General features: G+C 57.1%; 3 protein-coding genes across 3 annotated transcripts; 2 read left to right on the forward strand and 1 right to left on the reverse strand.

Annotated features, from left to right (window-relative positions):
* Nucleotides 1–1,020: 1,020 nt before the first annotated feature.
* On the reverse strand, nucleotides 1,021–3,553 carry PV07_00170 (uncharacterized protein). The gene is made up of 2 exons (XM_016386600.1): nucleotides 2,889–3,553; nucleotides 1,021–2,833 (listed from the first exon to the last, which is right to left on the reverse strand). The coding sequence occupies exons 1-2, from the start codon at nucleotides 3,472–3,474 to the stop codon at nucleotides 2,349–2,351; spliced, it is 1,071 nt and encodes a 356-aa protein (XP_016253528.1). The 5' UTR covers nucleotides 3,475–3,553; the 3' UTR covers nucleotides 1,021–2,348.
* Nucleotides 1,209–2,470, forward strand: PV07_00171 (uncharacterized protein). The gene has a single exon (XM_016386601.1). The coding sequence runs from the start codon at nucleotides 1,264–1,266 to the stop codon at nucleotides 2,170–2,172; it is 909 nt and encodes a 302-aa protein (XP_016253529.1). The 5' UTR covers nucleotides 1,209–1,263; the 3' UTR covers nucleotides 2,173–2,470.
* Nucleotides 3,554–7,721: 4,168 nt separating the features above from the next.
* On the forward strand, nucleotides 7,722–9,488 carry PV07_00172 (uncharacterized protein; the record flags this gene model as incomplete). Its single annotated transcript, XM_016386602.1, has 9 exons — nucleotides 7,722–7,815; nucleotides 7,902–7,935; nucleotides 8,003–8,105; nucleotides 8,175–8,409; nucleotides 8,528–8,692; nucleotides 8,766–8,840; nucleotides 8,919–9,172; nucleotides 9,270–9,346; nucleotides 9,413–9,488. 9 exons carry the CDS (start codon nucleotides 7,722–7,724, stop codon nucleotides 9,486–9,488), a joined length of 1,113 nt encoding a protein of 370 aa, XP_016253530.1.
* Nucleotides 9,489–12,865: the final 3,377 nt, after the last annotated feature.

The raw sequence follows: 12,865 nt of genomic DNA on the forward strand, positions 1-12,865 counted from the left end.
TGAAATTCCTCCTGCACTTCCTCGGCGACATCACCCAGCCGCTGCACACGGAGCAGAAATGCCGCGGCGGCACGCGGCTGATGGTGCAGTGGGGCAAGGCGGGCTCCAAGAAGGAGGACCTGCACCAGGTCTGGGACAAGCTCATCATCCAGAAGCTGCGCGGGTACAAGAAGCCGCGCGAGAGCGACCCGGCCAACGAATACGACAAGCACCTCGCGGCGGACTGGGCGGCGGACCTCAAGGCGAAGCTCGACGACGGTCGCAGCATCGACGTCTCGGCTGGCGAGTGCACCGACATCGCCAGCGCCCAGAGGTGCGCGCTGGCCTGGGCGTCCGAGGCCAACGCCTTCATCTGCAGCTACGTGCTCAAGGACGTCGGGACCAATCTCGGCCCGGACCCCTGCGAGGAGTGCTGCGAGTGGGACTGGCGCGGGCCCGAGGACTTGTCCAAGGAGTACTACGAGGGCGCCGTGCCCATTGTCGAGGAACAGGTCGCCAAAGCCGGGTGGAGGCTCGGGCAGTGGATCAACGCCCTGGCGGAGCAGCGCGTGAACATGAAGAGGGCCGGCGTGGTGTTCGTTGGCGAGGAGACTGATGATGATCTAAAAGTGCAGCCAAAGCTGGAGATGTAGTGCTGCGCAGGACGTGATAAGTAGGACTTGCTGTCCGCCCCGTGCCACCCATTGGTCTTGTTTGCAGACGGATTAATTGCTTGGTCCTGGAGCACAAACGATGCCTCTGAATTGTCACGTCTGAATCGCTGTGTAAGGGGCCCGTAATGAGGTCTCCCACAATAATGCAGTGCAGCTAGCTGCATGTATCGAACTAGTAAGGAAAAGCCATAACCATAGCTGGGTCGATGATGTTGTCTTCCAGCTATCTTGTCTTTGTCGTAAGAAAACAGAATACTCTGTTATGACGACAAGGCTGATGGCCCCTATTTTCACAGTGATGCCCATTCCAGGAACCCCAAACGGCGTCAATGTGGGGTCGATTGTTGTCTGACAGCCTCGATGCTGTGGCATCTCCGCAAACATGTTTTGTCAGACTCCCGGCATTATTCTTTGCCCCACGCTCCACATCCGGAACGTTCAAGCCCAATTCAATCTGCCGAAGACATGGTGGAGTAAAAATCCCCTCGGGAGTCTCAGACTATCGCAGTACAGAGTACATTAACTCGACCACGTCTGCCTCCATGACCGAGCATCATCGCCTTAGAACAGTGGTCATATAAAAGCCATCTCATCGCTCTAACGACCCACGATGGCGTTCAAACGGATCTGCCTCATCGGCGCCTCGGGCAATCTCGGCAGCCTGATCCTCAAACACCTCCTGGCCTCCCCGCAAAACTTCCAGGTCACGGTGCTGTCACGCAATTCCTCCACCGCCAAATTCCCCGACGCGGTCACGGTCATCCGCGTGGCCGACGACTACCCGGTCTCCGAGCTCACCGAGGCATTCAAGGACGTCGACGTGGTTGTGTCCGCGGTCTCCATGATGGGCATGCACGAACAGTACAAGTTCATCGAGGCCTGCCTCGCCGCCAAGGTGAAGCGGTATTTCCCCACCGAGTTCGGCCTGGACGACCTGCCGGACTGGCTGCTCCAGTTGCGGGAGATGTTCAAGATCAAGCACGACGTGCGCGATTACTTGATCTCCAAGGAAGACACGGGGCTCGAGTGGACGAGCATCTGCTGCAATGCCTTCTTCGAGATGGGTGTCGCTTCCGGGTTTTTCCAGCTGGACTGGCAAACCAAAAAGGCCGTGTTGATCGACGGTGGCGAACCGAAATTCGTGGCCACGACCTTGGATACCGTTGCTTTGGCGGTGGTCAGGGCGATCGAGAAGCCGGAAGTGTCCAAGAACCGGATCTTGCTGGTACAGGATTTCAGGACGAGCCAGAAGGAGATCTTGGACGCCGTCCAGCAGAAAGTGCCCGGTTGGCAGGTGGAGAATGTCGAATACGGATCTTGGTTGGAGAAGGGAAAGGAGCAGGTCAGGAGCGGCGATAACAGCGCCCTGCCCAAGTTGACCTTCGGCACGTTCGCACAGGGAAACCAGTACGAGGGAAGGCCGGAGTTCGGGAACCAGCTGCTGGACCTGCCGGCCAAATCTTTCTCGGAAGCCATGGGGATCTTCTGGAACGAATACGACAGTCGCCAGAAAGTTTAGACTGGATCGACGGTACGCGGTCCACGACAGTCAATGAGGCGGCGGCAGTCACTCTTAAGACAGGCTGCACTGTGGCACACAGGGTGACACAATGGCCTCCCAAAGAAACAGACCCCGTCTCGTGCTTCGATATCTCGAACTGACAACACATTAGTGAATGTCGATCGGGCGCGCAGTCAGTTGAGGTGTTGGAAAAGGCCACAGTCGCAAGCCGGGCTGCGTCTTGACCACATCTTCCCACACCGATAGCAGAAATCCGCGGAGCAAATGCATGTCATATGGTTGCACCCCTCCCTCCTTTGCACGAGATGTCCGCAAGCCGGACAGAATTTCCACTTCTCTTTCTCAATGAGCGCCTGCAGCGCCTTGTCACGCTTGCACAATCCACCGTGCTCCTTCCCCCTACAGCCCATACACACCCTCTTCTTGCAGAGAAGGCATTTGGCGTAGTCTTGCCTGACCATAGATGCCGGGATGTACGCAAGGCAGTCTTCCCACGGACAGTAGACTGGGTTTGCGGTGTGGACTTCTTGGAGCCAGACCACCAAGATATCAAGGAAGTCTGCGTCCAGGCCGCCGCGTTCGCGGATTGCCCTGAGCGGAACGCTGTGGCCGCAGCACTTGAATTCGATTCTCGTCTTGAACATATTCTGTAGACCTTCTGCATTCGAATTAGCCCAAGTACTACTGGCCTGTAAGCCGCGCGAGGGACTCGCCGTGAAGGCATCCGAGACAGAATGAATGCCGACATTTCAAACTGACGACGTCAACTCTGAAGAACGGGTCCATGCAGACAACACAGTCGACGACATCAAAGGGCGAATCCGCGATGACGCTTTGCTGGGCTCTTACATCCACCTTCGCCCTCGCTCGCGTCGCCAAGTCTTTGAGGATGACGGCTCTTCTCGCAGACTGCAGCTGAGACTCCTTTTCTGTGTCTTCAGATGGTGGGACATGCGCTTGCAGGGCTTTGTGCACCGTCTCGAATTCCTCGATGGCGTCGTACAGACAGACACTTTCCGGATAGTGCACCGCCTGGACGCACGCCCCCAGGTAGACGGCATTCTGCTGGACTTCTGGCTTCGTGCTCTCCACGAGGTTGTCGACGCCGAGGACCTGCGGACACGACCGAGGATAGTCGTCGAGGACGCGGAGCAGGAACGAGTAGTCGAGGCCGGGAAGCCGGACGGCCACCGTCGTGTGGTGCGCATCGGAAAAGGTTACGGCAATCCGACCCTCGCCATAGATGGCGTTGAGGGCGTAAACCTCCTCAGCTAGTGAGGTGTTGTGGATCAACATCATCACATCGTGAATGGATCTGCGATTGGCTTCAAGATGGTAATGTGACCTCGTCAGTATCGAGGGAGGACATACGAGACAGAGGCCGGGTTGACACCTCAACTCGTCAGTCAGTTGCATTGTATATAAACCCCATTTATAGACCTCGGGAGGATCCCTGGTTATGAGTCAGCAATATTCCCATGGCCACAACCACTGTCTTGGATGACTGACTGAGTGATTGGGGGCCAAATTTAAACGACTTGGTTGAATGAGTCACCACCAGCACGATGCCGGCAAGGGTGATTTTCGAGTCGACTAGATAAGAAGGGTTCAGACTATGTTCATACATGGATAATTGACTTATGGCCAGGATGCAGTCTCTTCAACAAGGCTGATAGTGGGAAGTGTGTTGAAACGCATTCAGGCAACTCTGCATTGGCATATGGATCCCGGCGGAGGAAGGTGGCGCAGTTGGGAATATTAACCCTTGTCTGTATGACCCTCAGTTACCCGCACGTCTTTACCGTTCGTCAGTGTGGTAAATTGTGTTTTCCAGACGGGAAAAGGGCGCGGCTATTGAACCGTACACACATAACCTCTTTCCTATTCAAGACTCAAAGGCCCTATACGGCGGAACCTCCAGGGAGGAAAGCAGTGCGCTGTTCTCTACCCCCTCTACACAGCCTAACATGACGCTCTCGCACAAACATCATCAACAACAACACAGCAGCAAAATCAAGCTTCAAGTCTGCCCCAGCACACTGCGGGTCGAGAACAACTAGATTCCTTGGTCGGGGCGATAGATGGGACGAGGTAAGCCCAACCATGTCCCACGAGAAATGAGCGGCATCCCCCCTTGGAGGGAAAAGGTGAGAGCATACCAACCACCCTAGAAGGTGACATAGGTGAGAGCGCGCTTGTGCCACGGCTGGGCGTAGTACTTGTCCAGGAAGGCGATGTCCTCGGGCGTCAAGGGTCGACGGCCCGACTGGATGTCGGCCTCGGCGGGGTTGACCCATTTGGTCTTGAAGGCGATCTTGTAGGCGAGGAAGACGACGATGAACAGCGGGACGCAGAGGAAGGTCTTGAAGAAGTTCTCCGCCGTGGTGGGCGCGTCGATGGGGAAGAGCGAGATGTAGAAGGTCGAGGCGAGGATGAGCAGGCTGCTGGTCAGGAGAAAGACGGAGCCCAGGGGCCACCACCGGTTCTTGTAGGCGTACTGCAGGCTCAGCGGGTTATCTCCCTGTGCTTTGAAGGCTTGGCGCATCTTGAAGTTGCTGATGGCGATAACGATGTAGGCGAGGAAATAGACCGTCGAGGAGACGGTGCTGAACCAGGTGAAGATAATGGCCCCCGTGGTGGAGCAGCTGTTCCAGGGAGAGTCAGCAATCAAAAACCATGGCGGGGTGCGGGCGGGAATTACTTGATGTAGGTGAAGATGGTAGCAATAACCATCCCCACGCCAAGCGAGACATATGGTCGGCCTTTGCTGTCAATGCGTCCAAATGCCTTGGGGAACAGTCCCATGCGACCCATGGCCGTCGACATGCGCGAGCTGAGGTATAAGGATTCGGCGCCGATCGCGCAAAGGCCAATCATCATCACGGCGTTCATGATGTCGGGGAGGCCTTTGATCCCGGCATTGTCCATGGCAATGACGAACGGAGAGGCCGCGACGTTGGAAGTCCCCAGCAGTCTGGGCTCGTTGTACGGGACGAGGATGGTGATGAAAATGATGGACGTGATGTAGAACAGAAAGAGACGCGCGAGGAAATTGTTCATGGCGCGAGGAAGACTCCAGCGAGGCATCGCAGCCTCGCCATTGCTGATACTGTTCAGTTCCTGTCCACCACAGGCCCAGGACGCCAGCAAGAAACCTTGGGCAACTCCCTAGAGACTTGTTAGCCACTTGAAGAAAGCCAACTTTGAAGACCTTACCTTATAACCGTTGGGGAAGGCTGGGAGGCTGGTATAATTCTGAGCGTGATGCGTCGAGCCGGTTGGGCCAGCGCCAGCGATCATGGCGATACAGGTAAGAATGATGACGACCATCAGCACCACTTTGATGGAGGAGGTGACAAACTCGAACTCGGCGAACCACTTGTTGGGCAAGAAGTGGATGCCAAACACGATGACAAGGTAGATGGTCATGCACGCAGCGGTAGGGACCGCGGTCGTCCAGTAGGAAAGAATCAGCTGGAAGACGGCTCCTTCAGAAGCGATGACCGAAATCCAGGCGAGCCATTCACAGAATCCTGGAGCAGCAGGTCAGGGGGGGTACAGGTCCATCTGCGCAGGACAGGTGAAACTTACCAATGGCGAACCCGCAAGCCGGATCGACAAAGCGAGCAGCGTGGTCGATAAAAGCACCCGAGGTCGGGAAGATGATGCAGGCTTCAGACATCACGTCGATGGTGGCGTACGCCTGGGCGCAGACGGTGAGCCAGCCAATCCACATGCCGGTCCAGCTACCATAGCGAAGGGCCTAGATGCAAGATCAGTCGCCGAGCGGGCGTGAGGTGTTGGGAGTAGAGAAGACCAACCTTTCCCGAGCTGACGAAGAGACCCGAACCAATGCAGCCACCCAGGACAATCATTTGGATATGGCGGGATTTGAAAGCACGACGAAGTTCGCCCTTGTGCTCTGCAGCAGTCTCCCCGGGGTAGTCGAAGATTTCGCCCAACTCGGCCTCAGGAACGCCGCTTATGCTTGCGTCGACGATGTCGAGCTTGGAGTCGACCACCTCCATGGCCCCCTTTGAGGATGTGAATCTGCTTCGAGTGGACATGGCTGGACTGGGAGCTAGGGTTGGCCCTGGCAGGAGAAAGGTATTGAGGATGCTGAAGTCGAGATGAAGGGAGGGATTAGAAGAGTTGGGCAATGGACCAATTTATGTCTTTTGACCGTCTCTCATCGACATCCGTGTAGAGGCAAGCAAGATACCGTTATCAATGGGAAAGCGAGCAAGGTTGAGTCGGGATCCATCCGTTTATCTCGGTTTGCTCTGTGGAAGAAATTGGCCTCGCGTCAAGTCGAGTCTGCGATATCATAGACACAGGAAAAAAGCCCGGGGTACATAGACATCAACACAACCTATCTAACTAACCTCTTGCGGAGCGGTGATAGAGAACCTCGATGGCCATGCGGTCGTCTGGTCGAGGCTTGATAGCGATAACCAAGGCCTCCGGACAGAGATCCAATGACTCTGGCTAGCTCTGGGGTTGTCCCACAGCAGTGGATTGCCATGTTGAGATCTCAAGCGCTGGCCAAGAGATGATTGTGACTGGATTGGGCAGTCAACGGCCGGTCCTGGGCCAGGCAGGGGTCTCGACATGACGCTACTGCAGTATACACCTTGACGCCACGGCACGTGAAGGAAATTGAGGCAACTGACGCCAGAAGATATGTCCTTGCCTGAGCAGGCCGAGTCGGAGCGTGTTGCTGGCAATAGGTGGGGACGCAACGTCAGGGACGGAGTATTTCCCTAGGAGACCGCCAGCCATTAGTCGGGTGGAAAAGGATACGAGTACGGACAGACCAGTTGAATCGATGCATTGCAAGTCCACTGCCCTAGCTATATGGAAAAGGGAGCAGACCAATAGGGGCGCAGGTCTAGCGGCCGTTGAAGGCGGAGTAGTGCTGTGCGAGGTACTCCGTAGATTGGGATCCTGCTATCTACTGCCGCTGAGAGTTGACACCGTCTACAGAACCAGCTGCTGGTCGGGGAAGTCCATGGCCACCACTTGCCTATGTGACTAGTCAGTGCAAATCCCTCGAGACGGCCATAGACATAGCTCTCTGGACCGTAAATGGCCACTTTGGCAGCCGTCGTCGCCGCCTGCAGTTCTACTGGCCGTCCTCTAGGGTCAAGTCTACCTCTGGGCATTACCCATTCGATCATGGACGGCCCTGTACTCCCAGTGTTAGAGGATCACATGTAGCTGAGTTCTGCTTGGCTACGGTGATCCCCTCGCTGACCAACTACACTCTCCTCCCACCAGGACGTTATCAGGCTGAGGTTCCACTTCCGATAAGCCTCCTAGGCCGACTGCTGAGGGATGGGGAAAGGAACCGTCGCGTGGAGCCAAGAAAGAGCATTGAGCAATAGGGCCGAGGACGAGCAACGGCAGACCTAAGGTCCGTCCATCAGTATAGCACAAATGCATGTAGAATTCGGCGGGCTGCTTCTCTCCTCGACTCTTCTTCCTCCCCTCTTCACAGAACCCCGGATTCCAGGTCAAGTCGCTCGTTTCGATCGCCTTTCAAAATGGCCAACCGCGGAGCTTCCCTGGATCCTCATGTCTTCACGATCGCTGACTTGAAGGAGGCCAGCTCGAAAAAGATGGAAAAGTCGCACCGAGGTATGGATCGCATCCGCATGGCAGGAAGAGCGGCGGTCACTTCGGCCCAGAGGGAAATCAGCTAACCATCGAGTGGCGGACTGTAGATTTTGTCAATGAAGGGGCCATGGACTTGATTACGTGCGGCCAGCCTCCTCTGTTGTCCCCTATATGTGAGATGGGCACTGACCGAGTGAGGAATGTCCAGGTTGCGCGACAACGAAGAGGCCTACAACCGCTACAAAATTCGGCCTCGGGTTATGATGAACGTGTCGAATATCGACATGACTACGACCATTTGGGGCAGGAATGTGCGTGGAACTCCCAAGCTGTTTTCCCCAAGGCTGGTTTGAAGAGGCGCTCAGATCCCCTGTGGACAGGTTGCATTCCCCTTCGGCTTCGCGCCCGCGGCTTTCCACAAACTGGCCCATCCGGATGGCGAGGTAGGGACGTCACGCGCGGCGGCAAAGCTGAACGTCGCCATGGGTCTGTCCAACTATGCGACCTGTTCGCTCGAAGACGTGGTTGCTCAGCGCCTCCAAAACCCCTACGCCATGCAGCTGACGATGGTGAGGAATCGAGATGTCACCTTGAAGACCATCAGGCGCGCCGAAAGTAGGCCATCCTTCTCCTTCCCTACCTTCCTCCCTCTCGTGTCTTTTTTTGCGCGGACTGCGATGGCGTGGTCTTTCTCCAGACCAAACCAGTTCTAATACCGATGGCCCCGGCACAGAGGCCGGATACGATGCCATTATTCTCTCCGTAGATGCTCCAATGCTGGGGATGCGCCTCAACGAATACCGCAACTCGTTTGCCATGCCCGAGGGCGTGACCTGCCCAAACATCGAGGCAAAGGACTCGGACTCGATGAATGGGGGCAACCGGGACCTAGAATACGGTATCTTCCACCCCGTCTTTGCGTCTCGAGTGGCTCCTCGCCTCTATTTGCTGTGATGCTGATCCAGTCCCAGAGGACAATCTCGAATGGACCAATATAATCCCCTGGATGAGGGCCAACACCAAGCTCCAGATCTGGATCAAGGGCTGTATGACTTCCCAATATCCCAACACTTGCAATGGAACGAGTGTCTGAAACTATTGCGAGTTGGCTCATGCGTTTGCAGTGCATACGAGAGAAGACGTAGTCCTGGCGATCCGGCACGGCCTGGACGGCGTCATCATCTCCAACACCGGCGGGAGGCAGTTGGACGGCGTGCCCGCGACGCTGGATTCCTTACGCGAATGTGCGCCCGCCGCGGCGGGCAAGATCAAGATCGCCGTGGATGGCGGCATCCGGCGAGGGAGCGACATCTTTAAGGCTCTGGCGCTCGGCGCGGATTTCTGCTTTGCCGGGCGTATTCCCTTCTGGGGACTGACGGTACGTCGACGATTCAGCCTGCTCTATTCTCCCGAGAAGCCCCCGTGATGCGATCGAGAGAACCATATAACTGACCAAGAGACGTGTGTACGTGCAGTACAAGGGCCAAGAAGGCGTCGAGCTGGCGCTGAGGCTCCTGATGAACGAGTTCAAATTGACTATGTCGCTGGCAGGGTAAACAGCATTCCACCCCACCCGCGCTCATGTATGTGAACCATGTGGCTGACGCTTTGTGACCAGATGTAAGAGCGTGAGTGAGATCAATAGGGGCCACCTGGCTCTTCTACGACCCGACGGCGTCCTTGCCAAACTGTAGATCGGGGTAGCTTTGGTGGATGACTCTTGAATAGACCTGCAGAGGCAGACTCGGCCACATTGATGGCTCTTGGTACGCGTCAGTGAGCGGGTTCAGTTGATTGCCATAGACAGATAGAGGTGGAATTCACATGCGGCATCCAGAAACAACTTGGACATCGGTGAAGGCTGGGCAATGCCGATGATACTCCTCTATAGCCAGGACACGAGAGAACTACCTATCCAACCATCTTCCATTCTTTGCCCTGGTACGGCCACCGCGATGTTGACGGTGACAGCTGCATGCCACAAAGCCCTCAGCACCACAGCCTGGCATGATATGCGTAACGATACGTGCTGAAGAGCTCCGAGGCTGAAGGCCCTGGGTGGGAAAGAGAACTACTCCACTTCCAGAGTCCGCTGGACCCCTAGTCCCGTAGACTTGACTCTGTCCAGTCACGAAGCAGGGTTCTTATAAATGGACCCAACACTGGTCACTGCTGCCCGTCCATTGGGCGAGCATCTGGAAGGAAATGATGCCGCGATAGGAGATGCCCACCGGATCCACTGCCGACGGGATCTATTCTCTGTCACTTTGAATCTCTATGCTTCAGCCATGAAAGTTGCTGGGAATCAAGAGTATCCATGTTATGTTCTGATCTTGAGAGTTCTCTGGGCTGGCGGGCCAGTGGCAGTGTTCGGTGCATTATTTGCCCTGGGCCTAAATGGAAGAGGGCCAGAGGTTAGAGAAATCCAGCATTGGGAGGTGTGAGTGGTTTGCCCGACTCGAGACGCGGAAGCCTATGCCGTCTGTTGCCCCCTTTGCCCTCTGATACCCCCGGACCAACCGTGGCGGAACCATGCTGGGGTTGAACTAGACATCGTGACTATCTGGTCGCTGATCATGGCTTGTTGTTTCTCAGCTAGTGGGGCCTATCACCAACCCCGACAACGACGTGGCTTGTATGTAGACTACATAACGCGGGCACAGAGGAGTGCTCTATAACGAAGTGTACAAGGGGCCATTTCATGACACAGAAGCCACGAGACCCAAATATTTTCCTCCGTTCAGCCAGCCAGACACCCTACGAGCCACTATGATTGCAACAGTCGACGACACGTCCGCGCTAGACCAGGCGCTGGAAGAGGCGCGGGCGGCGTACGCGAAGGCGAACCCGACGAGCGGCGAGATCTGCAAGCGGGCGGCGACGGCGACCCCAGGAGGTTTGTTCTTCTTCTTTTTCCCAGCCTCATCCTGGTGAAAAGACGTGCTTGTTCTGACACGGCCACGAGCATGCAGGCACGACGCGGAATGTCATCTACTTCAAGCCGTTCCCGCTGGTGATGCAGTCGGGAGAGGGCCCGTACCTCACCGACGTCGACGGGCATCGCTACCTCGACCTGTGCGCGGAGTACAGCGCGTGTGCGTTCGGCCACTCGCACCCGGTGATCAAGAAGGCCATGCACGACGCCATTGACGAGGGCATGTCGCTGGGCGCCGTCAACCGCTTCGAGGGCCGGCTCGCCGAGTTGATCGTCGGGCGGTTCGCCAGCATCGATCGCATCCGCTTCTCCAACTCGGGCACCGAGGCCGTCACGACGTGTCTGTCCTTGATCCGCGCTTACCGGGGCAAAAGCACGTTCCTGTTCATGCAGTAAGTGATCAGAAGAGTTGCCCAAAGGGATACCTATCCCGTCCCACTTCTGATGCCCGTCGCCGGCCCTTGAGAGCTGACTGAAAGAATCTCCGTCCAGGGGAGGCTACCACGGCGGGCTGATGGCTTTTCAGAGCGAGAAGGAAACCAACATGAAGGCGGCGGGGACGCGGACCATGAATGTGCCGCACAAAGTGGTGCTGTCGCCGTACAACGACATCGCGACGATGCAGCGGCTGGCCGACGAGAACCGGGACGACCTGGCGGCCATCGTGATCGAGCTGATGCAGGGCTCGTCGGGCTGCATCCCCGTGGACCCGGCGTTCGCGCAGGCGTGCCGCGACAAGGCCACCGAGACGGGCGCCGTGCTCATGTTCGACGAGGTCATGACCAGCCGCATGTCCACGGGCGGCTACCAGGCCCTGCTGGGCGTCTACCCGGACATGACGACGCTGGGCAAGTACTTTGCGGGCGGCGGGCAGAACTTTGGCGCCTTCGGGGGCAAGGAGGAGATCATGCGCCTGGTCGAGCCCTACCAGCCCAACGGCGTCTACCACTCGGGCACCTACAACAACAACGTCACCACGATGCGCGCTGCCGTCGCCGTGCTCGAGCACGTCTGGACCCCCGAGGCCGCCACGCAGCTCTTCGACACGGGCGAGTGGCTGCGCGCCCAGCTCAACGCGTTGTCCGCCGACCGAGGCTCGCTGCTGCACGTCAGCGGCGTTGGCAGCCTGATGCAGGTCCACTTCACGGGCAAGGCGGTCAAGAACGCCGCCGATGCCCTCGCCGGCAGCAGCGAGCTGCGCGAGCTGTTCTTCTACGACATGCTCAAGCGCGGCATCTTCGTCGCCCGCCGCGGCGCCATCCACCCCATGACTGTCCATACTCGTGAGCAGCTGCAAGTCTTTATCGACGCTGTCGGCGAGTTCCTGACCGAGAGGGCCGCGTTCACTGGTCTGTGAAGCCGGGGGAGAGAGCCCTGCCTCAAGTGGCACGAGGAGATGGAGGGATTTGATGGGCTTCTCCTCAGTGCACATCTCGGGTATCATGCTTTCCAGGGACCTTGGAACGTTTGTAGCCGCGAATTGATAGTTCGATCAGAAGAACGTGTTGTGTCTTTCCGAGTTCCTCGATAATACATATAGTAGAGCATATATGCTTGTGTGAACGGGGCTGAATCTGTTTCACTCGAGAGCAAACGAGGCCCCCCCCAAAACGTCTCAGAGGACACAGTGGTCAAAGTAATGAAGCCTGCTCCTTGACCATTGATCTTATTTTCTCTCAAAACATGTCTGACTCTGATTCTATTCTAGCCTCTACATGCAAAGACTCAAACAAACGGACGGACGCACACCGGCGCCCAGGGAGCCGTGGACTCAGCTCTCGGGGTCGACCTGTTGGGTCGAGCCGACTCTCGCCCGATCGGCGCGCTTTTGTTTCTGTTCTAAGAGGTGCTGGCAGAACCTGCTCCTCATCCGGATGCTGGGACCGTAGTAGATCAGGGCAAACGGTACGGCGACCAGGCTGAGGGCCAGGAAGCCCAGCACCGAGGTGGCCCAGGCGACGCCCAGGGCGCGGTACATGGGCCGGGCGGCCAGCGGCAGGGTGGCGCCGACGATGCTGCGCGAAAAGCACGACGCCGCCATGGCGCTGGCGGCGAAGACCTCGTACGCGTCCACCAGGTAGTTGTTGAGGGCCGCGAAGGTCAGCAGGTAGCCGAAGCCGAAGAACAGGCCGGACA

The sequence above is a fragment of the Cladophialophora immunda genome (assembly GCF_000835495.1).
Source record: "Cladophialophora immunda strain CBS 83496 unplaced genomic scaffold supercont1.1, whole genome shotgun sequence".
In the NCBI taxonomy this organism is placed as follows: Eukaryota; Fungi; Ascomycota; class Eurotiomycetes; order Chaetothyriales; family Herpotrichiellaceae; genus Cladophialophora; species Cladophialophora immunda.

Bases quoted from the DNA above. Each gene is read 5' to 3' on its own strand.
- PV07_00170 (XM_016386600.1), bottom strand. From the start codon at position 3,474: ATGATGTTGATCCACAACACCTCACTAGCTGAGGAGGTTTACGCCCTC. The intron at 2,834-2,888 runs GCGAGTCCCTCG...ATTCGAATGCAG, and splicing joins CTGTCTCGGATGCCTTCACG to AAGGTCTACAGAATATGTTC.
- PV07_00171 (XM_016386601.1), top strand. From the start codon at position 1,264: ATGGCGTTCAAACGGATCTGCCTCATCGGCGCCTCGGGCAATCTCGGC.